At 39.3% G+C, this 27851-nt stretch overlaps 1 protein-coding gene across 5 annotated transcripts in view; it reads left to right on the top strand.

The window, feature by feature from the left end:
- Nucleotides 1-27851, top strand: part of RIMKLB (ribosomal modification protein rimK like family member B) — a 70032-nt gene that overhangs the window by 7662 nt on the left and 34519 nt on the right. For 3 of the 5 annotated variants that reach the window (XM_035028273.1, XM_035028272.1, XM_035028277.1), the window contains exon 2: nt 10363-10591. In XM_035028273.1, coding sequence (XP_034884164.1) covers nt 10417-10591 — 175 coding nt within the window. In that variant the 5' untranslated portion in view covers nt 10363-10416. Of the gene's footprint in view, nt 1-4659; nt 5046-8777; nt 8954-10362; nt 10592-27851 lie in introns of those variants that run through there. The other 2 variants (XM_035028275.1, XM_035028274.1) reach the window with 2 other exon arrangements.

Below are 27851 nucleotides of genomic sequence, written 5' to 3'. Positions count from 1 at the left end.
ATTGACATAAGCAAAAGAGGTAGTAAGTAGTCCAAGGTCATGGCACCACACAGTTGTCAGGGATTCAATTCTAACAGGTAGCTGTTCTTTTCCTAGGGTTCACTCCTGTCCTTAGAGTCCAGGTGGTTGTTAGAGCTGTAGCTGTAACATTTACATTGCAGGTAGAAGATGGAAGAAGGGCCAAGGAATAGTATACCTCTCATCAAATACGCATTCTGAAAGTTGCAGTGTGGTGCTTTCAGGTCTCATTACTTACATGACCACATCAAGTTGCAAGAAAGCCTAGGGAATTCAGTCTTTTACTTACATGGCATTATGTTTAACTAGCAACAGATATCTTATTACTAAGGAGTCAGTAGAAAATGAATATTGGGGAGCAAGTGATAATCTCTGCCATGGAGTGTGTGGAATTTCAATTCACCCTGGGCTTTATCACTTTCTAATTTTGCAAATTTAGACAAGGTTAACTAACCTCTTTCCTAGAACAGCTTCACCTGCCAAATGAAGACAATAATGTATCAAAGGGATGGTTGTGAGGATTAAATGAAAGGATACAAACAAGTCTCCTAACACAGGATTTGGTATATATAATCACTCTAAATGTGGACTTATATTTTTATCCAAATTCCTTTCACTGTCTTTAGGTATGATAGAAAAAGTAGAAAGAAATCAGAAAACCTGAATCCTACCTACTCTTGGCTTTATTATTGTGATAACTTGGGCAGGCGATTTCTTAAAAATGGGAAAATAGGGGCACCTGGGTTGCTCAGTTGGTTAAGCGACTCACTTTTGGTTTCGGCTCAGGTCATGATATCAGGGTCTTGAGATTAAGCCCCCCGTTGGGCTCTGTGCTGGTGAAAATGGGAAAAGTCTGTATTCCTTACATAATTATATGTAGTTGAAATGAGAAAATATATGTGGAATGTGTTTCATGAGCTGTAAATGGAGAATTTTTTAAAAAAATTTTATTTATATATTTGAGAGAGAGAGGAGCGGGGGAGGGGCAGAGGGAGCTTGAGGAGCGGACTCCTGGCTGAGCAGGGAGCCCGCTGTGGAGCTACATCCCAGTATTCCAGGATTATGACCTGCACTGATGCTTACGGCAGACGCTTAACCGACTGAGCCACCCAGGCGCTGCAATGGAGAATTTTTAACCTTATCTGTATGCATTGTTTTGCCTTTTCCTACATATGTTTCTTTGTATGAAGAAAGGGAATCTATAGGTAATTATCTATATATTTCATAGTGTTGCCCTTTCTTAATTTTTCTGTTTTAACACTCATGTTTTATCATTATTTTTTTCAGTCTTTTGATAAAGGGATCATGTTACTGTGTTTGGTTAGGAAATCATTGTCCTCTTTGACCCATAATTGTGCATGTAGCTTTTTAAAAAAGGTGTCATAGGTAAAAGAGCTATAAAAAGGGGAGAGTAATGAGCGAGTGTGTGAAGTACCCTTTGGGACCTTACTTGTTTGCTCTGTTTTTGAGGTATGTTCTTTTGAATATAAAGAGGGAACTGTGAGAACTGTCATAAAGTTTTTTTCTGTCACAGCTCTAAAGACAACTTTCATTAATATCTAGCCTTCTGCTCCTATTTTCACAGCATTCCAGTCTACCTTAAAGTTAATGTGACAAACACCTAAGCAGTGCTATTTTAAGTGGCATCTTAGCTAAAGGATGAGATTGTATAAGAACTACCAAGGTTTCAGAGGGACATTTTTTTGGTGGTCATTTATTGGTGAACATTATTAGTGTGTAAAGGGGTAATTGGACTAAGACAGTTATTCGGTTGTTTCTGAGACTCTTCGGAGGTTTTCAATTTATCATTCATTCATTTTCTGTACCTTTGATAAGAGCTACAGGGGCACTAGCGTGGTTCAATCAGTTAAGTGTCTGCCTTCAGCTCAGATCATGATCCTAGGGTCCTTGGAACAAGCCCCATGTTGGGCTCCCTTCTCGGCGGGGAGCCTGCTTCTCCCTCTCCTTCTGCAGGTCCCCCTGCTTGTGCTTGCACTCTCTCTCTGTCAAATCTTAAAAAAAAAAATATATATATATATATATATATGTATATATACACACACACACACACACATAAGTTTTACTTTATTTTTACAAGATTTATTTAATTTTTAAAATAGCAATTTTATTTTTTGGACTTAATTTTTTTATTTTTAAGAAATAGACTTTTTAAAAGATTTTATTTATTGAGAGAGAGAGTAAGCACAGAGGGAGAGGAAGAAGCAGACTCCTTGCTGAGCAGAGAGCCTGTTGCAGAGCTCAATCCCAGGACCCTGAGATAATGATCTGAGCTGGAGGCAGATGCTTAACTGACTGAGCCACCCAGACCCCCCCTAAATTTTTTATTTATGTAATCTCTACACTCAACATAAGAGTTTGAACCCACAACCCTGAGATCTTACCAACTGAACCAGCCCGGTGCCCCCTCACCCATCCTTCTTAATACTTTTATTCCTTTATCCCTTATTCACATTCTTTCTCATTTTAACAGTAATTCGGATCCACTTGTAATAGACTTTTGGATAGTGCAAGGGAAAGGAAAGAGGAAAAATTTATATATATCCCAAAATGTGAGGTCTTTTTTGTGGAGTGGGATTGAAAAGAATTGGAGGCATTAGAAGTCACTGAGAGAAAAAGCATTGATAAAGAGATCCTCGGTTAATATCTGGAACATCACAAAGTTAGTGTTAAAAGGTACATTCTTCTATTAAGTCAAGTAATAGGCACATAGTGTGATTTGAAGGGAAACTGTTAGGACTTAGAATCAGAAATTCTCTTGATATTCAATCTGTGCTATTTATTTTTTGGTGAAAAAAATTTTATGTATGTCTCTCAACCTCAGTTTAGTTTTTTTTTTTTTTTTTAAGATTTTATTTATTTATTTGGCAGAGACACAGCGAGAGAGGGAACACAAGCAGGGGAGTGGGAGAGGGAGAAGCAGGATCCCCACTGAGCAGGGAGCCTGGTGCGGGACTTGATCCCAGGACCCTGGGATCATGACCTGAGCCGAAGGCAGAACCGATTGAGCCAGCCAGGCGCCCCACCTCAGGTGTTTTTTTTTAATTTTTAATTTTAATTTGGATTCCTTTATTTGTGAGGCCAAGCATATTTTTATATGTGTTTTGATAATTTGTTTCTTTAACTGTAAAATGGTTATTGTAATACCTGAGGTTTAGTTGAAATAGCATGTATGAAAATGTTCAGTATTTGAACTTTGATAAGGCATGTAATCATTCAGCATCTTCACACATGTTTCTGTTATGGCATACAGTGTTTTAGAAATGCTAGGTTCTGAGGATAGACAAGAAGACTTAACTCCTGGGCACCTTAAGTGGCTTAGTCGGTTACGCGTCTAACATCGGCTCAGGTTGTGATTCCAGGGTTCTGGGATTGAGTCCCAGTAGGGCTCCCTGCTCAATGGGGAGTCTACGTCTCCCTCTGCCCCTCCTCCCTGCTTGTGTTCTCTCTCTCTCAGATAAATAAAATCTTTAAAAAAAAAAAAAAGACTTCTATGTTCAGTGAGATAAGGTTAAATTTTTTTTTTAAAGATTTTATTTATTTATTTGACAGAGACACAGTGAGAGAGAGAACACAAGCAGGGGGATGGGAGAGGGAGAAGCAGGCTTCCCTCAGAGCAGGGAGCCCAATGCAGGGCTCGATCCCAGGACCCTGGGATCATGACCCGAGCGGAAGGCAGATGCCTAACGACTCAGCCACCCAGGCACCCCAAAGTTAAATTTTTGTGTGGAAACAGGCCCATGAACTTTTTCAAGTTTGTCATATGGGGAAAAAATGTGCACCGCCCCCAAATATGTTTCAGGGCCCTAGTTTGAGAAACATCAACTTAAAGTAGGCTTATTCTTTGAAAATACCTTTGAATTACGATTTAGCCCTGTAAAAGAGAAATTGTCTTTTTAATCAATAGAATCATTTAAAATACGCATCTACATGAAGACATACTTTTAAGAATTTATCTTACAGCGCTGGCAGAGTTATTAAAAATAAAACTAAACATACTGTATAATTGCTAGAATATACATATAACAAGATAATGTAGATTCACAGAGTTAGGATGATTTTTAGGAGTTGGAAGAACGTAACAGGTGCATTAAGGATTTACTTGTTTTTATTTTATAGAGAGGGTGCAAGTGGCGGGAGGGGCGGAGGGAGAGAATCCTCAATCAAGCAGGCTCCCCGCTGAGCACAGAGCCTGACTTGGGGCTCAATCCCAGAGAGATCATGATGTGAGCTGAAATCAAGAGTCAGATGCTTAACTGACTGATGCACCCAGGCACCTCAAACTTAACAGATGGATTAACTCCTGAGCTCAAAAGTTCAGTAAGGTAGGTCTAGGATATATATTCTAAGCGGAAGGAAGCATGAGAGAATGCAGTGTGTTCAGAAAATTGGTAAATGGGAGAGAGTAGATTGCAGAAGATTAGTTTGGGGGGGGTGTTTTTAGGTGTTCAGTGATGATTGTACTGGGGATGAACAGTAAAATTCAAGTGATATTTAGGAGATGGAATTACTGTGGTGTGTGTATATTGAAGTAGTGCATGAAAGATAGAAGTAAATGATGCCCAAGTTTCTGAATTAAGTCCTTAAATTAGTATGGGTATATCAATCAGTATTCTTCTGAGAAACAGAACCAATAGGAAATTGTATATATGTGAAGACAGACTTAAGGTAGGGAAAGAGAGAAAGAAAGAAATAGAAATTAATTTTAAGGAATTGGTTAGTGTGATTGTGGCTAGTCTGAAATTCATAGGGCAGGCCAGTAGGTTGGAAATTCAGGGAGGGACTTAATACAGTATTGATGCGTAGTTAACTTTGTGAAACCTGTTTTTGCTCTGTAGACCTTCAACTGATTGGGTGAGGCCCACCCACATCATAGTAATCTTCACTGTGTCAACTTATTACAGATTTTAATCATATTTACAAAATACCTTCATAGCAACTGAACCATTGTCTAGCCACGTTGACACAAAATTGAACTGTCACAATGAGAAATCCAGGTGTTGAAGCAGGTATGTGAATAAAATCAACTTTTTACTTGCTCAACTGAGGCAATAGTCAGTGGCATTTAGCTAGAGATGCCCACTAGGCAGATTGAAATAGGATCTCAAATTCAGTTGAGAACTGTTTGGAAAGAGATTTAGTAGGTCAGTATTCAAATTTTAACGATAATAGCTGAAACATGGCTGAGGATGGTAGTTCTAAGAGAAAGGAGAGAAGGGTTCAAGAAGGAAGCCCTGGGGGTTATGGATAGAGAAAGAACTGTCAGGAGAAAAGAGTCACAGAAAAGAAGACTGAAGGAGTGCCCAACTCAAGTTACAGAAATTTGTTATTTTTCACTACAAGCCTGATATAACTCCCATATTCCCCATCCAAGACAGAAATGATGTCATCAAAAGCACATCTGGACCCAAATGGAGTCAATTCTTTTTTTTTTTTTTTTTTTTAAAGATTTTATTTATTTGACAGAGAGAGACACAGCGAGAGAGGGAACACAAGCAGGGGGAGTGGGGGAAGGAGAATCAGGCTTCCCGCGGAGCTGGGAGCCCGATGTGGGGCTCGATCCCAGGACCCTGGGATCATGACCTGAGCTGAAGGCAGGCGCTTAACGACTGAGCCACCCAGGTGCCCCAAATGGAGTCAATTCTTATTTGTACATTAGTATGTATATTTTCCTTATCTAACCTTTATTCTTTTTCAGTGTTTTGATTCTAAGTTCACATGCTGTGTCTTATCTGGAATAAGTAATGTTCCTAGAAGTAAGAGGTGCCTTAATATCTTCGTGGTAGATTTTAATTGTGCTTTTTTCCTAGCAGAATAAGTACCATTGGGAAGGGGTCTCATGAGAAAAATGAATGAAGCACTTTATGATTAATTAGTCCTGCCTAGGCTATTGACAGATGACAGGGACTTTTTTTTTTTTATTGGTGTGTATCCAGAAGTTTGCATGGGAAAACTGTACCTAATATAAATGTAAATTTTCTTTGTCAAATGTCTCTTAAAAAAAAAAAACAACTGCTTTAGCAGTTTATCAATAGCATTTATTTGGTATCTGATATTTGTACATTGTTTTCCTTGATACCTTGGTGTGGGGGGAAGGAACCATTTTACTTTTACAAAGGACTCTTTACTGTCTTTTAAAATAGTGAATATAATCTGATGTTTTATTTTTAAGACTCAGGACTATCATTTTATTGGTGTACTTTTGGTCTCTTGATATATGCGCTGCCGAAGCGAGCACAGAGAGAGAGAGAGCACATGAGGGGGAAGGGTCAGAGGGAGAAGCAGACTCCCTGGACTCCAGGATCATGACTTGAGCTGAAGGCAGTCGCTTAACTGACTGAGCCACCCAGGCACCCCCTTGGTCTCTTGGACTGTAGATTTACCGTTATGCTTTTTACTTATCAGCAGTTGTTTTTTTTTTCCCCCTGGATGTTCACGAATGGGATAGATAGAAAAGTAGATATGTTGGAGGAGGCGCTGGCCTGCTGTTCTCCACCTGGCCCACAGGAAGGTGGCCTCCCAGGTCCAGGAGGGCCATGGGGGTGGGGTAGGGTGGGGAGGGGGAGAGAATGCAGAGCCTCTGCCTTTGTGGTTGGAGAGTCTTTACCTCGTTTCCTGGGTATTCTTAGATGTGAATCCCAGTGGAGCAGCCTGATAGACAAGCCACCCTGGGGACCTGAGGACGGTCAGCTGCTCCTCTACCTGTCGAAATAGGAGTGGACCATTGGTTGAAGGAGAGAGTTGTGCTCTTTCTCTGGCAATAAAATGGTCTTTGGAGATCACTGTAAAATTATAATGGATAAAAAATTGGACAGGTGTCACTTGAAGATACCAGGACAAATGGAACAGTAATTAACAAGCTGGAGGTTGTTAAGCTTACTTGCCCTTTTCCTGGAGATGTCATCTACTTTGATGTACATTGGAATACAGTGTGGTATACCTCTGTGATTCTTTACATGAAAAGCAAGACAAAGCATAAGAATCTTTTGAAGCTGATAAAGAAAATGTATCCCATAAGAACAAAGATAATCTCGGGGCTGGGCAAGGTCATGATCCCCAGATCCTGCCATATTGACTGCCACTAGGTGGATTTGAGGAACCACAATCATTGACATTGATGTTGGACCTCTTCAAGACAGTGTCTACCTCTTTCATAGAGTCTTCTGCAGAGCATTTCTTCAGTTTCAGATCTGGAGGTGCGAGTATCCCCTATGAAAGCCTTGCAAAGATTGGGCTGCTCCATTGGGAGAAAATGAAAGGAGGGGCACCTGGGTGGCTCAGTCAGTTAAGCATCTGCCTTTTGCTTAGTTCGTGATCCCCGGGTCCTGGGATTGAACCCTACATCAGGCTCCCTGCTCAGTGGGGAGTCTTATTTCTCCATCTCCCTCTGTCCCCTCTCCCCCCCGCCCCCAGCTCATGCTCTGTTTCTTACTCTCTCTGATAAGTAGTGTTTTTTTTTTTAAAAAATGAAAGGAGATGGGGAGGCTAATCTGAACTTGCAGTTGATGGTTTCATACCAGTGTGGAAACACCCAAAGATTAAGCATGGGTATCAGAGCTGCAGCCATGATGCTCATGTGCATCATTTGTCAGAAGTTGCTGCACAACTACATGAGATTGCAGCCCAGGAGTGTTTTTATTATCTGGTTATAGAATCATTGAAAACACCATGTGTTAATGTTGTGGCCTGGGCATTTTCCACAAGTTGACATACCAGTATTGGCAAATATTCCTACTTCCCAGTTGCCAGTGGCTTTAACATCCTATCCTGATTTGTGTTGGGGCCACAACTGCTATACTCACTCAGTGAAATTCAGTCATATCATTGAACAGATGTTCAAGACCTAAGTGTCAGGGAAGGCACCAAGATGGCTTCAGAGTATTGGAGGTCATTGACAGGGTGTTTCGAGAACTACTCCGTCTAAACATCTTAAGGTCATTTTTATATGCCCCTCTCAAGGGAAACTGGGGAGACATTAGGTACTCTGGTGCGACTTTTCTTACATGGAGCTTTTCCTTTGAGTGAGACTTTTTAGTGACCACATCTTCGATTCGTATCTAGCCTAAGGCTTAAGAGGGTATGTTCTTTTTTTAAGAGTTCATGTTCTTGACCACAGCTCTGGAACAAGAACACAAGGGGTCAGGAGGCTCTGGGCACCAAGCAATCCCTTTGCTGGTTACTTTGGGTCTTGGCCTGATGCATCACATCTGAGAGCTCTTCCCTTGCTTTTCCACAGCTACAGGTCACATTCGTGTGTATCTCCCATGTTATTTTATTCCTTCCCTGCTTTCCTGTGATTGATGCCTTGAGATCCTGGGTTGTGGGGCAGGTGGGTGAGTGTGGCAGGCATGGCAGGCTAAAGTTTGGGGTGAGGGCTGTGTGTATGTGTGTGGTGGTGCGTCTGGCTCATGATGTTCTAGTCACCCTGTGTATCTATGGAGCAGACCCTTCTGACTGAGACCCTGGAGAGTGTGTGAATGGTGCATGAGGGACCATTTCCAGCTCTGATGCTGGAAGCCGCCCATCTGTATGGCCATTGCTTCCTCTAGTTCTTTTTTCTATGTTAGGTTTGCTAGGTCATCTGGGGGGGTATTAGGAATTTTTTTAAAGTAGGCTCCATGCCCAACGTGAGGCTAGAACTCAGGATCCTGAGATAAAGAGTTACATGCTCTACTGACTGAGTCAGCCAGGGGCCTCAGGAATTTTAATTTTGTAAAGTTTTTTTTTTTTTTTTTTTGCTTGAAATCACCTGTTAACGTTTGTTAGTAAAACTTGTAACTTTTTGCTTCTTAGGAAAATTTTCAACTGTTGTCTTGCTCATGATACAAACTCTGAGAAGCAGCTCTCTATTTGTGGAAGGAAGTGCTTTTTTGTGTTCTAGTAAACAATCTGCTTGTTTAAAAAAATTCTATTTAAAGTAAGCATAAAAACTTTTTTTCTATTTAAAGTAAGCATAAAAACCTTGAGTAAGAGCATGCTATCCCCTGACTCAAATAAATTTTAGTGAATGGACCCCAGCACTTACTGTTTTTTTAAGGTTGTTTTTCCCATATTCTTGAACTATTTATTTTGATTGATGTTGGTATATAAATGATTTCAGTGTTGATACTCCTAGTAATACAGGTGTTACTGTGTCATTATTTAAAACATTTCTATAAATGTATTTGTAATAAAATACACATAAATTAACAATAAGGGAAGAAAATTGAATAAAAAACTAACTGCAGATATACTGATGATTACAGTCTCATCTATTTTATATCAAGGGATTTGCATTTTGGGGGAAGGAGTAAATCAGCCAAAAGTAGATGATGAGATTAAAGTACATTCCTAGATAGTATGTAAGAATACAGGAAATGACATTGAATATGATACAGAAAATGGGACTTTTACTAAGTGATCTGCTGTAATTATAAAACTGCAGTGGGGGGCGCCTGGGTGGCTCAGTCGTTAAGCGTCTGCCTTCGGCTCAGGTCATGATCCCAGGGTCCTGGGATCGAGCCCCGCATCGGGCTCCCTGCTCGGCGGGAAGCCTGCTTCTCCCTCTCCCACTCCCCCTGCTTGTGTTCCCTCTCTCGCTGTGCCTCTCTCTGTCAAATAAATAAATAAAATCTTTAAAAACAAACAAACAAACAAAAAAAACTGCAGTGGTAGCTTCCCCAGTGGAAGATGGAGAAATTTTGTTTCATGGGAAGTTGTGAGTTTCTATATTTCTAGTGGTATAAAAATTTTTGATTTGAATAAGATGGAAAAGGCATCATTATTACCTTATTCATTTGTTTGTATAGTTAATATATAATCACAGCATTTATTTGTGTGAAAGCCAAGAATTAGATTTCTTTTTTTAACATTTATATATATAAATACTGTAACATTTATATACGTATATATATATAAATTTTTTAAAAAAGATTTTATTTATTTATTTGGCAGAGAGAAAGAGAGTGAGCACAAGCAGGGGCAGAGGGAGAGGGAGAAGCAGGCTTCCTGCTAAGCAGGGAGCCCGATGCGGGGCTCAATCCCAGGACCCTGGAATCATGACCTGAGCCGAAGGCAGACGCTTAACCGACTGAGCCACCTAGGCTCCCCATTAATATATTTTTTTAAGTGATCTCTACGCCTAATGTGGGGCTTTAACTCAGCAACCCCCAAAATCAAGAGTTGCACACACTACCAACTGAGCCAGCCAGTAGCCCCAAATAGATGTATTTTTTAACAAGAGGAAATGAAATTTAATTTCATATGTATGGGGAGCCCCAAAGACATGAAATTCCTTAAGTAGAGTTCTTTATTTACCCTGTTTGTGAATTTTGTCTTTCTGTGTAGAAAGAATCTGCATTCAGGAGGAAATAATCCAGAAGGAAGACCAAGCAGATCAAGATGTGTAGCTCTGTGGCAGCCAAGTTGTGGTTTTTGACAGATCGTCGAATCAGGGAAGACTATCCCCAAAAAGAGATTTTACGAGCATTAAAGGCCAAATGTTGTGAGGAGGAATTGGACTTCAGGGCCGTGGTGATGGATGAGGTGGTACTGACAATCGAGCAAGGAAACCTGGGTAAGTCTATACTAAATAATTTAATGGATTTTTTTCTTAGAATATCTTGAATCCACATTTTTTAGGAATAGTTTGGAGGAAGGAATTGTTAGCCTTATCGTTACGAAGTATCATCTAATCTTAAAATCTAGCATTTTTTTTTTTTTTAAGATTTTGAGAGAGAGCACAAGCCACTTAACCAACAATATTTTGGCCCTCCAAAATCTATATGTTATGGAAGAAATGGAAACATCAGTATTTATTGAACTTCTTATTATGTAGAAAATAGTTGGGAGAGAAATTAAAGATGATCTATTTTTCCCCCCCATTATTGCTGTCTAATTTTAAAAGACCTTGTTTATAAAGTGCTCATAAGAGAATTTGTACCTCATGGGGGTCTTTTCAGTAAATGCATCAAATTCCACATGTGATTCTTATTTTCTTTATAAAATATTTTATACATATAGTATAAAATGGCAATACAATTTTATTCTTTTTACTGGATAGAAGTGTCCTAATGATTTGACTCAATTGGTGATAAGTCTTGTATTTTTAATATTTCATGTTTGTTTTAAGGTTATAAGGGGAAGATATTTTAGAAATAATAGAAATTCTTGGGGCGCCTGGGTGGCTCAGTCGCAAAGCGTCTGCCTTTGGCTCAGGTCATGGTCCCAGGGTCCTGGGATTGAGCCTGGCGTCGGGCTCCCTGCTCCCTCTCTCACTCCCCCTGCTTGTATTCTTTTTTTCTCTGTCAAATAAATAAAATCTTTAAAAAATAGGAATTCTTTTGAACTGACTTAGGAGTCTTTACGTCTTTGGAAAGTTATGACTTGTTATAGCTAAATCGGTCATTTCTGTTAAGGAGCATCATATGGTGGCATATACATGAAATTTTTAATTAACTTTCAGAAAATACTTCATAGTTTACTGATAGTATTGTATTAAGGTATAAGACAAACACTTAAAATAGATTCTACATAACTTGTTTTGTGTCTAGAATCATAATGAGACCATGTGTTTTAATTTTCTCATCAATAAAATGGAGAGATATGGTTATTGTGAGAATTAATATTATTCAGTATATGAATCTGCTGTTAGGGTAATTTCATTCATACACTAGTTAATGGATCTAAACTCTTACCTGATAACATGATCCTGTAGTTTAAGTGGGTAGAATCTCTTAGCAGTTACTCTTTACTCTGCCCTCTTGACATTTAATTCATTCTCATTACCTTTCAACAGTTATGTTTTGTCAGCAAATCTTTAATATGTAAATTAATGTATATCAAAGACTTAATAGAAAAACAGAATGATCCCCATTTTAGTATAAATGATCCTCATTGCTAATTTAGGATCAAAAGCTATTGCTGTAGAAATAACGTCTTTTTTTTTTTTTTTTTTAAAGATTTTATTTATTTATTTGAGACAGAGAATGAGAGACAGAGAGCATGAGAGGGAGGAGGGTCAGAGGGAGAAGCAGACTCCCTGCCGAGCAGGGAGCCTGATGCGGGACTCGATCCAGGAACTCCAGGATCATGACCTGAGCCAAAGGCAGTCGCTTAACCAACTGAGCCACCCAGGCGCCCTAGAAATAACTTCTTTAGAATTGAACTGTTTCTAGATGGTTTCACTTGAGTGTATAAGTAGTAACTACGTTTACAGGAAAGATGCACAGTATTTTATTTTAGTCAAGCTTTCTTTTTTTAATATATACACCTAGATCTAGCACTTAGTTATTCAGATTCTGAAGACTTGGTATAGAGCCTGTTCCATTCTTTCATAAGTATAATTTAAGTATTACTGTGTGCTAGTTAATTGGTATGGTGTGCAAAATGAGATAGGCTAAGATTAACATTAATCAAGTGATCACACAATTAAGTGTATAATTGTTATAACTTTGGTAAATTATAAAAGGTATGAATGTCACTTTGCACCCTCCCCACCCTGCACCTATGACAGATACTCTGATCGAACCAATTAAAATCCCGAATCTAGGGCGCCTGGGTGGCTCAGTTGATTAAGCTGTCTGAATATTAATTTCAGCTCAGGTCCGGATCTCAGGGTCCTGGGATCCAGCCCCTTTGGACTCTGTGCCTAGGGGGGAGTCTGCTTGAGATTCTCTCCCTCGGCCCCTCCCCCTGCTTGTGCGCATGTGCCCTCTCTCTAATATAAATACACATTTTCTCTCTAAAATAAATAAATAAAATCCAGAATCTATCACATTCTTTTACAATTCACAGCTTTTCAACATAAGTGCATGTACAAACTGTTGAGATTGGAGTCAGAAATTTGGACACTGTATTGTGTTAGGAGCCATGCTCTTGAAGTATGTGTGAGAAGAGGCTTAAAGGCCAGTGTGGTACATAGCTCACTAAGCACCACTTTCACAGGCTTAATGGTGTATGCTTCTGCATTTTATTTATTTTTTGAAAAGATTTTATTTATTCATTTGACAGCACAAGCAAGGGGAGCAGCAGTCAGAGGGAGAGGTGTTAAACTATGTTTTAAAAGTTGGAAAACCAAAGGCTGCATAAACATGTATTGGAAAGGATGTAGAGAAATTCGAACCCTCCTACATTGATAAAGGGAATGTACAATGTGGCAGTCCCTTTGGGAAAAAGTTTGGCAGTTCCTCTGAAGGTTGGACGTAGAATTACCACAGGATCCATCCCACTCCTGCATACATACCAAAGAAGAGTGACAGCATATGTTTGGGAGTCTGTAAGATGGGTTGGTGTTAATTGTTCTTTAAATGTTTGGTAGAATTCACCAGTGAAAACACCTGGTGCTGTGCTTTTCCTTGGAGATTTTGGATTACTGGTTCAGTATGTCTGTTCTGATTTTTTTACTTCTTATTCAGTCTTACTAGGTTGTATGTTGCTAGGAATTTATCCATTTTTTTCTTGGTTATCCAATTTCTTGTCATATAATTTTTCTTTCTTTTTTTTTTTTTATTTGACAGAGAAAGATAGAGCGAGAGAGGGAACACAAGCAGGGGGAGTGGGAGAGGGAGAAGCAGGCTTCCCGCCGAGCAGGGAGCCCGATGCGGGGCTTGATCCCAGGACCCCGGGATCATGACCTGAGCCGAAGGCAGACGCCTAACGACTGAGCCACCCAGGCGCCCCCATATAATTTTTTTTTTTTTTTTTTAAGATTTTATTTATTCATTCATGAGAGACAGAGAGACAGAGAGAGAGGCAGAGGGAGAAGCAGGCTCCCAAGGAGCAGGGAGCCCGATGCGGGACTCGATCCCAGGACCCTGAGATCATGACCTGAGCCGAAGGCAGACGCTTAACCATCTGAGCCACCCAGGCGCCCCCCCCCCATATAGTTTTTCATAGTCATCTCTTACAATCTCTATTTTTGTGATGTCCATTGTAATATCTCCTTTCATTTTGAATTTTTGTTATTTAAGACCTCTCTTTTTTCCTTACTCTCTTTTTTTCTTAGTCTAACTAAAGGTTTGTCAATTTGTTGATATTTCCAAAAGATAGTGTTGGTTTTTTTCTGTTTTTCTCTTTTCTATTTAGGTTATTTGTGTTCTCATTTTTATTTTTCTGTTAACTGTGGGTTTAGTTTGTTCTTTTTCCCCTTGTTTATGGTGTAAGTTTAGGTTGTTGATTTGAGATTTTTCTTTTTAATGAGCTTTTTTTTTTTAATGTGCATGCTTATAGCTGTACACTTCCCTCTTAACACTGCTTTCACCACATCCCATAAGTTTTGGTATGCTATATTTCGCTTTTGTCTTAAGATATGTCTCATTTCCCTTGTGACATCTTTTGTCTTATTTGTTTTAAGTGTGTGTTATTTAGGGGTGTCTGGGTGGCTTAGTCTGTTAAGCATCCGACTCTTGGTTTCACCTCGGGTCCTGATACTGGGGTTGTGAGATGGAGTCCCGTATCGGGCTCAGCGCTGGGCATGGCGCCTGCTTAAGATTCTCTCTCCCTCTTCCTGTCCCCACCCCCCTCCAAAAAAAAGTGTTATTTAATTTCCAGATATTTGTGAATTCTGTTTCCTTTTGTTATTAACTTCTAGTTTCGTCTCTAGAAAAGATACTTGGTATGATATCAGTATTCTTAAATTTGTTGAGATTTGCTTTGTGGCTTAAGATGTGATGGATCTTGGAGAAAATCCCATTTGCCCTTGAAGAATGAGGATTGTGTTGTTAGTAGTGTTTTTTATATTTTAGGTCCAATTGATCTGTAGTGTTTTCCAGTTATTTTGTTTCCTCATTAGATTTTCTGTTTGCTCGATCCATTATTAAAAGTAGGGTATTTGAAGTTTTCATTTATTGTTAGTGTCCATTTCTCTCTTTGGTCTCTCACTGTTCCATACATGTGGGTGCTGTATTGGGTGCCTGCATATTTATAATTGTTATAATTTCCTGGTGAATTGACTCTTTTATCATAATAATGATGATTATCTCTTGTGACAGTTTTTCTCTTATAGCCTATTTTGTCTTATAAGTAGGGCCACTTCAGCTCTCTTTCCGTAACCATTTGCATGAAGTACCTTTTCTCAGCCTTTCACTTTCACCCTTTGAGTGTCCTTAGATCTAGAGTGAGTCTCTTGTTGATAGCATATAGTTGGGCATTGGTTTTTGGTCCATTTTGTCCCTGTGTATCTTTTCTTTTCTTTTTTTTTTTTTTTTTAATTTTTTTGGTAAAGATTTTATTTATTTGACAGAGAGAGAGAGACAGCCAGAGAGGGAACCACAAGCAGGGGGAGCGGAGAGGGAGAGGCGGGCTTCCCACTGAGCAGGTAGCCCGATGTGGGGCTCGATCCCAGGACTCTGGGATCATGACCTGAGCCGAAGGCAGACGCTTAACGACTGAGCCACCCAGGCGCCCTAAAATTTTTTTGAGACACAGATGTGGGGAGGGGCAGAGGGAGAGAATCTCCAGCAGACTCCCCACTGAGTGCAGAGAGGGACACAGGGCTCAGTCTCAAGGACCTATGAGACTACAACCTGAGCAAGACATTTTATTGTTTTCTGTATGTCTTATACCTATTTTGTCTCTTTTCCTCTCTTGTTAACTTCCTTTGTGTTGTGTTGATTTGTTGTTGTGGCATGCTTTAGTTCCTTATTATAGGTATCATCTGTAGGTATTTTATTCATCATTACTGTGAAGATTACATAATACATTGTATACTTTTAATCTCTTTTAGGTGATAAATTTATTCATATATCAACTCTACCCTTATAAATTTCCCCTTATTTTATGTTAATAATATCACAATTTACATCTTGGAAATTTGAGTCTAGTTTTTTCTTTTCTTTTTTTTAAGATTTTATTTATTTGACAGAGAGAGACACAGCGAGAGAGGGAACACAAGCAGGGGGAGCAGGAGAGGGAGAAGCAGGCCTCCCACCGAGCAGGGAGCCCAATGCGGGGCTCGATCCCAGGACCCCAGGATCATGACCTGAGCCGAAGGCAGATGCTTAACGACTGAGCCACCCAGGCACTCCTCAATTTTTTTTTTTTTTTTAAAGATTTTATTTATTTATTTGACAGAGAGAAAGCACAAGCAGGGGGAGTGGCAGGCAGAGGGAGAGGGAGAAGCAGGCTCCCCGCTGAGCAAGGAGCCGGATGCGGGGCTCAATCCCAGTATCCTGGGATCATGAACCGAGCTGAAGGCAGACGCTTAACCGACTGAGCCACCCAGGCGCTCCTCAATTTTTTTTAAGATTTTATTTATTTGAAAGAGACACAGCGAGAGAGGGAACACAAGCAGAGGGAGTGGGAGAGGGGGAAGCAGACTTCCCACGGAGCAGGGAGCCTGATGCGGGGCTCCATCCCAGGACCCTGGGACCATGACCTGAGCCGAAGGCAGCCGCTTAACGACTGAACCACCCAGGCGCCCCTAGTTTTTTTTCATTTTTAAAAATGGTTTTGTAAGAAGAAATCAGTTTGCTTTTACATATATTGTGTTACTTTGTTTGGTTTTAATTTCTAGATTTATAAATTACCTCATTTTAATATAGACATATACCCATCGCCCACGTCCCCCATTCCCCCCCCCATGTTATAGTGCTCTCATGGGGTTGATTCGGTTATTTGAAGCAGGTACTGTCAATGACACCTCAGCTGGTCCCAATTTATTGGGCTAATACCCACTCTTTGGCATTTTCCCCCCATTGTTGCATTAGTAAATAAACCTATCCCCAAATAACACTTAGTTATTTCATATAATTGAAACATTTTAATTTATTCTCAAGATTTTCCCCTGGAAGTTTCCTCTTAGTTAATTGCTAAAGAAAGAGAAAGGAATAGTTTGAGAGTAATACTATATATGAAGCATAGCATTAGGCACATATATCTTGTTTTTTCTCTTTTTAAAAATACTAATAGCGGGCGCCTGGGGGGCTCAGTTGGTTAAGCGACTGCCTTTGGCTCAGGTCATGATCCTGGAGTCCCGGGATCGAGTCCCGCATCGGGCTCCCTGCTCGGCAGGGAGTCTGCTTCTCCCTCTGACCCTCCTCCCTCTCATGCTGTCTCTCATTCTCTCTGTCTCAAATAAATAAATAAAATCTTTAAAAAAAAAATACTAATAGCTTTATATTTTTACTAATTATAAAGTGACATAAACAGTACTGAAATATAAAATTAAAGCAAATATTATTTGATATTTTTAGCATCCACAGATCACTGCTAACCCCATACACATAAATGAATTATAGCATACCTACTGTTCTCTAAATTTTTTTTTACTTACCAGTGAGTGTCACCTGTGTGCCAAGATATTAGGTATTGGAGATAGAGAGTTTAGCAAAGTAGCCCTGTTCTAAGTGCTTCATGGCCTCTTTAAGGTAAGTGGGAGACATGGACATTATACAAAGCCAAAGAAATAATTACTTAAGTGGTAGAAAAGTAAAGTGTGATATGGGAATCCAACGGAATCAGTAGAATCAAATGGAACCAATGGAATCTACTTTTATTTATTTTTAATATTTAAAAAAAAATTTTTTTTAAAGATTTTATTTATTCGAGAGAGAGAGCGAGAACACAAGCAGGCGGAGTGGGAGGGGGAGAAGCAGGCTTCCCGCTGAGCTGAGCAGGGAGCCCGATGCGGGGCTCAGTCCCAGGACCCTGAGATCATGACCTGAGCTGAAGGCAGTCGCTTAACCAACTGAGCCACCCAGGCGCTCCTAAAAAATTTTTTAAATAATCTCTACACCCATCATGGGGCTTGAATCCACACCCCTGAGATCAAGAGTTGCATGCTCTACCAACTAAGCCAGCCAGGTTTCCCCAGTGGAATCTAATTTAGATTGAAAGGTTAGAAAAGGCCTCTTTAAGGAAGTGACACTAAAACCTGAAGGATGAGTAGGTATTATCCCGGGGTACAGTGAGAGGAAGAATATATGCTTGCTCTTACGTAGTTCTAGGAGAGGAATCACTGTTTGTTGCCAGACTGTCCTCCAGAAAGTTTGTACTACTGTGTCCTTTTCCAATATCCTCTCCAGTGTGATTGTTTGCATTTTAATATTAGACCACAAATGGCCCTGGTTGAGTCACTTTTCTGCTTAATCTTTTAGGAACTTGGACTGTGATTCCAAACCCAGCTGGACAGTGAGATTTACAGTTGAGTATTTCCTTAAGTCAGAAAATAAGTTGAGTATTCAAAGGAAAAACCTTTAATGTTTTTAGTCATCAGGAAGAAAATCTTTTCTTGTTTGAGCTCAGGCCTCCTGTTCCTGTTACCAAAATAGTTGGGAGCGTTGCTTATGTTTAGTCTCCATGCTGAATTGGTCTGGATGTTTATTAATTCTCCAGTGAGATACTTGAATCAAATTTTATCTTCTCTGTCTTCTTAGCACCAAGTACCTATAGTAGTCAGAAATCAGAGCAGTTGCCTATCCCTTTCTAAAGTAGTTCAGGAAAGTGAAGCAATTGGATTAGTTGTACCTTTAATGCTTTAAACTCTTTCAGGTTTAGGGATCAATTTTCTTATGCAAATGTGTAGTTTTTATATGTGATGTTGAATATTATAAATTAAGGTATGAATGTATAATGTATGTTCATATGAATAAAAGTTAACTGATAATTTACAGAGAAGTGAGGTAAATTAAGAGATGTCATATTCTTGCAAGTAAAAAAGCAGGTTCTTAATTATAGATGCCATGTCAAAATAATTCCCTTGGTTATGATGCAGGATGAGATAGTAATGAAGACGTTGAATATCCCTGGTCAGTGCCCCTAACTATATTTATTAAAGATAACCAAAACTGTCTTACCAAATATTATTAAATTGTGTGGACTACATAAAATGTAGATAAAGTTGCTAGTTCAGTTCTTGGCCTTCAGTATCTATCCTTCCCTCCCTCCCTTTTGTACAAAGAGCACATGGATTTCCTTTTGAGAAATTCCCTCACTGTCTTGGTGAGACTGTAAGTCAGTGGTGCATTGCCCGTTGTTAGTCAAGCTAGTCTTCTCCCCTGCTCCGTTTTTTGTTTTGTTTTGTTTTAAGATTTTATTTGTCAGAGAGCGAGCGAGCGAGAGAGAGTACAAGCAGGGAGAGTAGCAGGCAGAGGGAGAAGCAGGCTCCCCTCTGAGCAAGGAGCCCAATACGGGACTTGATCCCAGGATCCTGGGATCATAACTTGAGCCAAAGGCAGGCGCTTAACTTACTGAGCCACCTAGGTGTCCCTCCCCCACCCCATTTAAAGGTTTTTTTATTTTAGAGAAAGCGCAAGTGGGGGTGGGGCAGTGGGAGAGGGAGAGAATCTCAAGCAGACTCCACAACGAGCTCAGAACCCTATGTGGGGCTTGATCTCCCAACCCAGAGATCATGACCTGAGCCAAAATCAAGAGTTGGGTGCTCAGCCGACTGAGCCACCCAGGCATCCTCTCTTCCCTTTGAATTTGAGCAGTTTGACTCAAGGATAGAAGGAGAATGTTTGAAATTTAATAATGTTGGTATGGCACTTACAGATTCTAGGTCCTGTCTTGGTCCTAGATTCCCAGAATGGCCCTTGTCTTTTTTCTGCACCTGTTTTGTCATCATTCTTTTTAGTTCTGAGCACAATCCTATATCCATCCATTTTTTTTTCTTGCTCAACTTAACTAGAGATAGTTTCTTAAAATCAAATAACCTTAACCAATGCAGAAATTAATTCCCGAGAAAGTATTGCAGATGGTAGACCTTCAGAGAATTGATTACTTGGCATAGATAGGATAGAAATCAAATTAGTATGATTCGAGAATGGTAATCTAATAACCCATGATACACAGTGTTCAAAATGGTGATTAAGTAGTTACCTTTATTTACTTAGAACCATGGTCTTATTGAGGATAAAGCTCAGTGGAATGATAGGTATTGCCACAGAAAACCTTTTTAAAAAAGTATGACGAATTTGGAATGGAAGACTAGAATGGCCTTTTGAAGGAATTGGAGGAACTTAAAGGAATAAATGAGTTCAAATGTCCCAATTATTTTTTCAAGGCAAATAATAAAATTCAGGGGCTTTCTAGTATCTGGGACTATAGGTCTAACCTAACCATATATTCCTCCTGAAAAGCCTTCCAGCTATCATGCTGCTTAGTAAATTAGCACAGCTAGAGATTTGGAGGGAATTCATGTGACATAAAAAAAGGGGTTGTGCTTTAGAACTAGCTAGATTTAATTTTCCTGGCTGATCTAGTTATTAAACCTTTTGTGGTTGGTCAGATTGGTTGTCTGGTTTCATTTACTTGCTGGGAAATTAAATCTGTTGGTAAGTTCTCTAACAAGTAGGAATAAAAAATTAAAAGGCCTACTCTATAATGTGCTCAGGATTACTTTAGATGTGTATAAAATTCCCTGGTAAGGTATCTCACACATAGTAAGTATTCAGTAAATGATACTGTTATTAATTGGCAACAGGAAAACATGATAATCTTCTGTTTATGCAAAGTACTTTTTAAAAATTATTTTTGTATTTATTTTTTAAGTATCTACACCCCTTGTGCGACTTTAACTCACAACCCTGAGATCAAGAATCACATGCTCGGGCGCCTGGGTGGCTCATTTGGTTAGGCGGCTGCCTTCGGCTCAGGTCATGATCCTGGAGTCCCTGGATCAAGTCCCGCATCGGGCTCCCTGCTCGGCAGGGAGTCTGCTTCTCCCTCTGACCCTCCCCCCTCTCATGTGCTCTCTCTCATTCTCTCTCTCTCAAATAAATAAATAAAATCTTAAAAAAAAAAAAGAATCACATGCTCTACTGACTGAGCCAGCCAGGTGCCCCTTACACAGAGTACACACAGTACTTTTGGTATTTGTGAAATTGGATGTTCTGATTTTTTTTTCCCCCCAAGATTTTTTAATTTATTTAGTTGACAGAGATTGAGAAAGAGCATACAAGCAGGGTGAGCAGCAGAGGGAGAGGGAGAAACAGGCTCTCTGCTGAGCAGGGAGCCTGATACGGGGCTCGATCCCAGGACCCTGGGATCATGATCTGAGCAGACGCTTAACTGACTGAGCCACCCAGGTGCCCTGGATATTCTGATTCTTGAAGACTATTCTGTGAGAGGTACCCAAGTGACAAGTCACCATAGAACTTAGAGTAGTAGTCAGTGTAGTTACTAAACTTTGGTAAAGAATACTAGTCCGAGGTCTTAGAGTTGAAATTATAAAATTATATATTTTTTTACAAACACTTACATAGCGATATACAAAGCTTATTATAAATATCAACTCATTTGATCCTGGCAGTAATCCCATGAGGTTGGTACTGATTGTTTCTGTTTTACAAATAAGAAAATGGAATCCTAGATTGGTTAAATGTTTTTTTACCCTAGATCATAAAGCTGTAAGTGGTGGAGCCAAGATTTAGAATCAGGCAATCTGTCTTCTGATCTTGAATATATTCATATTCTCTTTTCCTACATATAAAGTGGTATACTATAAATACTCTCTCCTGGTTTTTTCCTCCATTTGATTCTCTAGATTATTTTTTTCCCAAGATTTTATGTATTTATTTGACAGAGAGAGAGGGAGGAAAAGCAGAGGGAGCAGCAGACTCTCCGCTGAGCGGAGAGCCCCGCATGGGGCTCAATCTGAGGTCCCTGGGATCATGACCTGAGCTGAAGGCAGATGATTGACCCACTGAGCCACCCAGGTGTCCCTGATTCTCGAGAGTATCTTATGCAAATAATGTCTGCAAATGATGACAGTTTTCTTCTGCTTGATCTTAAAGGGAGTACTGTGAATTTATTCCAGTAAATAAACCTGACATTTACTATAGATTTTTTTGGCAAATAACCTTTACCAAGTTAAGGAAATTCCCTTTTCTTCCTAGTGACCAAAGAAGTGGTTAAAGCTTTTTATTTTTTAAATTATTAAAGATTTTATTTATTTGAGAGAGAGAGAGAGATCATGAGCAGGGGGGAGGGGTAGAGGGAGAAGCAGGTACCCCGCTGAGCAGTGACCCCGATGCTGGGATCATGACTTGAGCCAGCTGCCCGAAGTGTTTCTCTTTAAATCACATACTCATCAAAAATTGTTAGGGTCAGTTTGGTTCTAGCTATTCTAGTGGGTATGAAATAGTGTCTAGTTGTGGTTTTATATCCCAGTTTACTAATAAGGTTGAGTATCTTTTTTTTTTAAAGATTTATTTACTTATTTGAGAGAGAGAGAGAGGGAAGGGGGTGCACAGAGGGAGAGAGAATCTTAAGGACACTGTGCTGAGTCTGAGCCCAATGCAGGACTCAATCTCATGATCCTGAGATCATGGCCTGAGCTGAAACTAAGAGACCCTTTAACAGACTGTGCTACCCAGGCACTCCAAGGTTGAGTATCTTTTTATATATTCATTTGGGTATCCTCACTTGTAAAGTGACTGTTCAAGTGTCTTCTCCATTTTGCTGTTGGGTTGGTTGTCTGATTATTTTACTTTTAAATGCATCATTTGTAGCTTGCTTTTTAACTTCTTAATGACGTTTTGATATAAAAGAATTTACCTTTAGTGTACTCTTAACTTGTCTTGTTTATGGTTGATTTCTGTCTGTACCCTGCATAAAAAATCTTCTGTGTTGAGGTCATGAAGATAACCTCTTATGTTAGCTTTTAAAAAGAGAGTTAACTTTAAGGAGTTTTGTCATTCACATGTAGATTTATAATCCACCTAGAATTGAGATTTGTGTGTGGTGATAGGTAATGGTAAAGTTTCATTTTCTTTCCATTTGCACCCTTTATACTAAGGGAGACTGACTTTTCCCTACTGCTCTCCAGTGTTACCTTTACAATCAAGTTTTCTGTACATGGGTGGTTTTATTCTGCTCCTTTGCTTAATTTTAATTCTTTTCACCAGCATGACAGTGTCTTAATCACTACAGTGTTAAGATACCCAGTAAGGCAGTTCTCTTTTTTTGATTGTCCAGTTATTCATGTTCTTTTGCATTTATTCATAAATTTTATTTTATTTTAGAGAGAGAGAGAGCAAGCATGAGCAGGAGCGGCAGAGAGAGAGGGAGAGAGAATCTCAGGCAGGACTCCACACTGGGTGTGGACTCTTGAGATCATGACCTGAGCAGAAACCAAGAGGTGGACACTTAACCGACTGCACCACCCAGGCACCCCTATATAAATTTTATAGTCAGCTTGTCAAGTTCCACAGAAATACTGCTTGGAATTTTGATTAGGTTTTTATTGAATTTATAGATCAGTTTGGGAAGAAATGACACATTCATACTATTGAAAATATTTGCATGTGCTCTTGGGCTTGTTCTCTCTCAATTGTCTTTAATGATTCTAATGATAGTTTGTAATTTTATCCCCAGAGGTCTTGCACATCTTTATTAGATATACTTTATTCCTATGAATTTGTTGCTATTATAAATTATAACAATAAAAATTTTTTCGTTTCTACTTCATTGCTGGTTAAGTTTAATAATATGTTGACAGTCAGATAACTCACTTATTTCAGTAATTTATGATAGATTATTTTGGATTACCTGCTTTTAAAATTGTATCATTTACAAGGAATATCAGTTTTATATTTCTTTTTTTTTTTTTTTTTTAAGATTTTTTACTTATTTGACAGACAGTGAGAGAAGGAACACAAGCAGGGGGAGTGGGAGAGGGAAGAAGCAGGCTTCCCGCTGAGCAGGGAGCCTGATGCGGGGCTCGGTCCCAGGACCCGGGGATCACGACCTGAGCCGAAGGCAGAGGCCCAACGACTGAGCCACCACCCAGGCGCTCCTTATATTTCATTTCTAATCCTTATATCTCACTTCCTTTTCTTAACAGTGTAGGGCAGGATCTTTGGGACAATATTGGATTGAATAGTTATAGTGAACATTCTAGCGTTCCTTATGATCTCAGGAAAGCTTACAACATTAAACCATTAAAAATGTTGTTGGCTGTAGGATTTTTAAGATGCCCATTATCAGAATAAGGAAGTTTTCTTATATAAGTATGCTAAAAGATTTTTTAAAATCCTGAATGCTTGTTGAATTTTATCAGTGTTCATACATCTATTGAATGGTTATACATATTTTTACACTTGGAAATTATATGATTGGTTTTTGTAAGTTAAACCAACCTAAAAATTTTAATAAACCCAACTTGCTTATGATTGTTATTATTATGGTAGGTTTAATTTGTTAATATTTGTTGGAAGATTTTTACATTTATGTTCATGAATGAGATTGCCTTATAACTTTGCTTCTGTGAACTTGTCATTGTCAATTTCTGCAAAGTTGTGTTTGGCCTTACTAAAAGGGCTGGGGAGTGTTTTTTTTGTTTGTTTGTTTGTTTTAAGGATTTTATTTATTTATTTGAGAGAGAGAATGAGAGACAGAGAGCATGAGAGGGAAGAGGATCAGAGGGAGAAGCAGACTCCCCGCTGAGCAGGGAGCCCGATGCGGGACTCGATCCCGGGACTCCAGGATAATGACCTGAGCCAAAGGCGGTCGCTTAACCAACTGAGCCACCCAGGCGCCCCTGGGGAGTGTTTTTTGTTCCAGAAGACAAAAGTATAGTAACACTGTTTTATTTTTTCCTTAAATGATGTAATTCACCTTTGAAAGCCATTTGTTCTGGGGTGCCTGGGTGGCTCAGTCGGTTAAGTGGCTGCCTTTGGCTCGGGTCATGATTCCAGGGTCCTGGGATCGAGCCCCATGTCTGGCTCCCTGCTTAGTGGAGAGTCTGCTTCTGCCTCTGCCTCTGCCTCTCCCCCTGCTTGTGCCCTCTCTCTGTCAAATAAAGAAATAAAATCTTAAAAAAAAAAAAAAAAAGAAAGCTATTTGTTCTGGAGATTTCTTTTTGAAAAGTTTTAGTTAATGGTTAATTTGTTTTAGTGATTTATTTCTTCTTGCAGTTTTGGTAAATTTTGGTAAATTTCCTAGGAATTTATGTACATTTTATCTTAAGTTTTCATGTGTTATTCAGGAAATCATTTCATTATCTTTTTAATATCTATAGGATATAAGGTGAAGCTCCCTTTTCATTCTCAACTTTATTTGTGCCTTTTTATTTTAAACTCTGTATCAGTCTCAGCAGGGACTTAAATTTATTAGTTTTGGGGGACAAACTTTTAGTTTGGTTGTCTTTTCTGTTGATGTTGGCTTTCCATTCCATTAATTTCTGCTCTTAAATTTTTTTTCCTTCTACTTACTTTGGATTTTTTAGATGTTAATATGGTTTGATTTCTCTTTGAGTTTGCTCGTTTTTCTAAAGCAATTTATAGAGACAATTTTGTTTTAGGCAGAAGAGCTTCAGACTCAGACCTGGGTTTCAGTCCCTTTTCTGCTTCTTGAAACAACTGTGAGATAAATTCAAATTTCAATAAATAATAATTGAGCATTTACTCTGTGCCAAATAGTGCTGGGGCACATAGCTGTTAAGAAGATAGATTCCTACTCTCACGGAATTTACTTCTACTTTCTCTAGCTATCATTTTCCCGGCTGTAAGAGGGAATGGTGGATGACAGTGATGATTAAGTGCCTGTTATTTCCCAGGTACTTTTTCACTAATGTTAACCACCTTAATCCTCACAGCAACTCTATAAAGGAACTATTTTTACTGTTCCCATTTTACAGATGAGGAACTTGAGACAGAAGTTAAGTAACTTGTCTGAGGTTACACAGTGGGTAAGTGGTGGAACTAGGTTTGAATCAGATGTGGGGTTATTGTTACAGGCATGCCAGAGAAGACCTTGCAATAGATCACTTTCTTTTTTTGCCTTTGCTATCCCCTCACCATTATCCCTTGCTATTTTGGGTCTAAATGAAACATTTGATGGGAAAAACCCTAATCTCCTACATTCCCAGTAGTTTTCTTTGGAACATTGAGTATTCAGAGAGTATGATATAGTTCCCTTCCTTTGTTATTAATTCCATAACCTTTAATTTATATTTATTTAAAATTATATAAATATATTTATATTTATTATAGCTGCATTCAGAAAGTTCTATTTATAATTAGTTGTGTAAGCTGGTATTGATTGCCAAAAGTTGGTAGAACAGATTGATACAAATATTTGTCTTCAACCAGGAGCCACTGTTAGAAAGAAGTTTGCCCTTTTTAAAGTGGACAGAAGGGGCTTTGCCTACACCACAAGGAAGCTTTGCTTCCCCTCTCCTTTCTTCTACAGCAGTCTGTTGCTGGAAGACTGCACTAAATTTTTATGGCTGGCTTCATTAACAGTGACTTGAATTATACATTTACCCACTTATCTTTTTTTTTTTTTTTAAAAGATTTTATTTATTTATTTGAGAGAGAGAGCACATGAGAGGGGGGAGGGTCAGAGGGAGAAGCAGACTCCCTGCTGAGCAGGGAGCCCGATGCAGGACTCGATCCCGGGACTCCAGGATCATGACCTGAGCCGAAGGCAGTCACTTAACCAACTGAGCCACCCAGGCGCCCGACCCACTTATCTTCTGTATAGGGCTTTCTTTACCATTTCAGGAAAGATTGCTATTTTATGGGGGAGCAAAATATATTAATTAGGTTTACTACAGTATTTCAACTTTTAATTTTTAAATCATATTAGAATAATAGCATATAGAATTAAGTTAGCAAAATAGAAGTATATCTTGTTTCTAATAGTGAGTTCTTGTGTGTCAAATAATTAAAAAATTAGATCAGTTTGATTGGGATTGGGGACAAGAGGGGATAAAGAAACAAGTTCCCAGGTTTTATTGCTATTAACTGTACCATCTGTGCCATCAACCTACCCTCCCCAGCAATGTAAACTCAGTTCTATTTATAGCCACTAACAATTATTAAGCACTTACTATATGCCAATCATTTATTAAGAACTTTACATGCATTTTTCCTCCCTGTCATCCTCTTTAAAAACTCTCAACTGGGGCTAGGATTTTTTTTTTTTTTTTTAAAGATTTTATTTATTCATGAGAGAGAGAGGCAGAGGGAGAAGCAGGCTCCCAAGGAGCAGGGGGCCCGATGCGGGACTCGATGCCAGGACCCTGAGATCATGACCTGAGCCGAAGGCAGACGCTTAACCATCTGAGCCACCCAGGCACCCTGGGGCTAGGATTTTATCCCAAGGCTCAGAGCATGTTAAATTGGGTCTTCAGCAAATGTTTCTGAACAGATAAAAGAAGGAATGTATAAATGGAATAGGCCCTTAAAGGTATTTTGTCTTTTTTTTTTTTTTAAAGATTTTATTTATTTATTTGAGACAGAGAGAATGAGAAAGAGAGCACATGAGAGGGGGGAGTGTCAGAGGCAGAAGCAGGCTCCCTGCCGAGCAGGGAGCCCGATGCGGGACTCGATCCAGGGACTCCAGGATCATGACCTGAGCCGAAGGCAGTCGCTTAACCAACTGAGCCACCCAGGCGCCCAGTATTTTGTCTTTTTGTTTATCAATTTCAGGAAGTATTTCTCCTAAGATAATTTTCTTTTTCTTTTTTTTTTTAAATTTTTTTATTGTTACGTTAATCACCATACATTACATCATTCGTTTTAGATGTAGTGTTCCATGATTCGTTGTTTGTGCATAACACCCAGTGCTCCATGAAGAACGTGCCCTCTTTAATAACCCATCACCAGGCTAACCCATTCTCCCACCCCCTTCCCCTCTAGAACCCTCTGTTTTTCAGAGTCCATCGTCTCTCATGGTTGGCTCCCCCTCCGATTTCCCCCCCTTCATTCTTCCCCTCCTGCTATCTTCTTTTTCTTTTTTTTTTTTTTCTTAACATATATTGCATTATCCTAAGATAATTTTCTTAAAACTATCTGTGGAAATGCTGAAGAGAATGTACTCAAACCTGCAGAGCTTGAGGGGCGCCTGGGTGGCTCAGTTGGTTAAGCGACTGCCTTCGGCTCAGGTCA

Source organism: Mirounga leonina, unplaced genomic scaffold, assembly GCF_011800145.1.
Source record: "Mirounga leonina isolate KUSES-001 unplaced genomic scaffold, KU_Mleo_1.0 Mir_201, whole genome shotgun sequence".
NCBI lineage: Eukaryota > Metazoa > Chordata > Mammalia > Carnivora > Phocidae > Mirounga > Mirounga leonina.
Note: the sequence above shows the minus strand (reverse complement) of the source record. Positions and strands in the feature narration are given on the sequence as shown.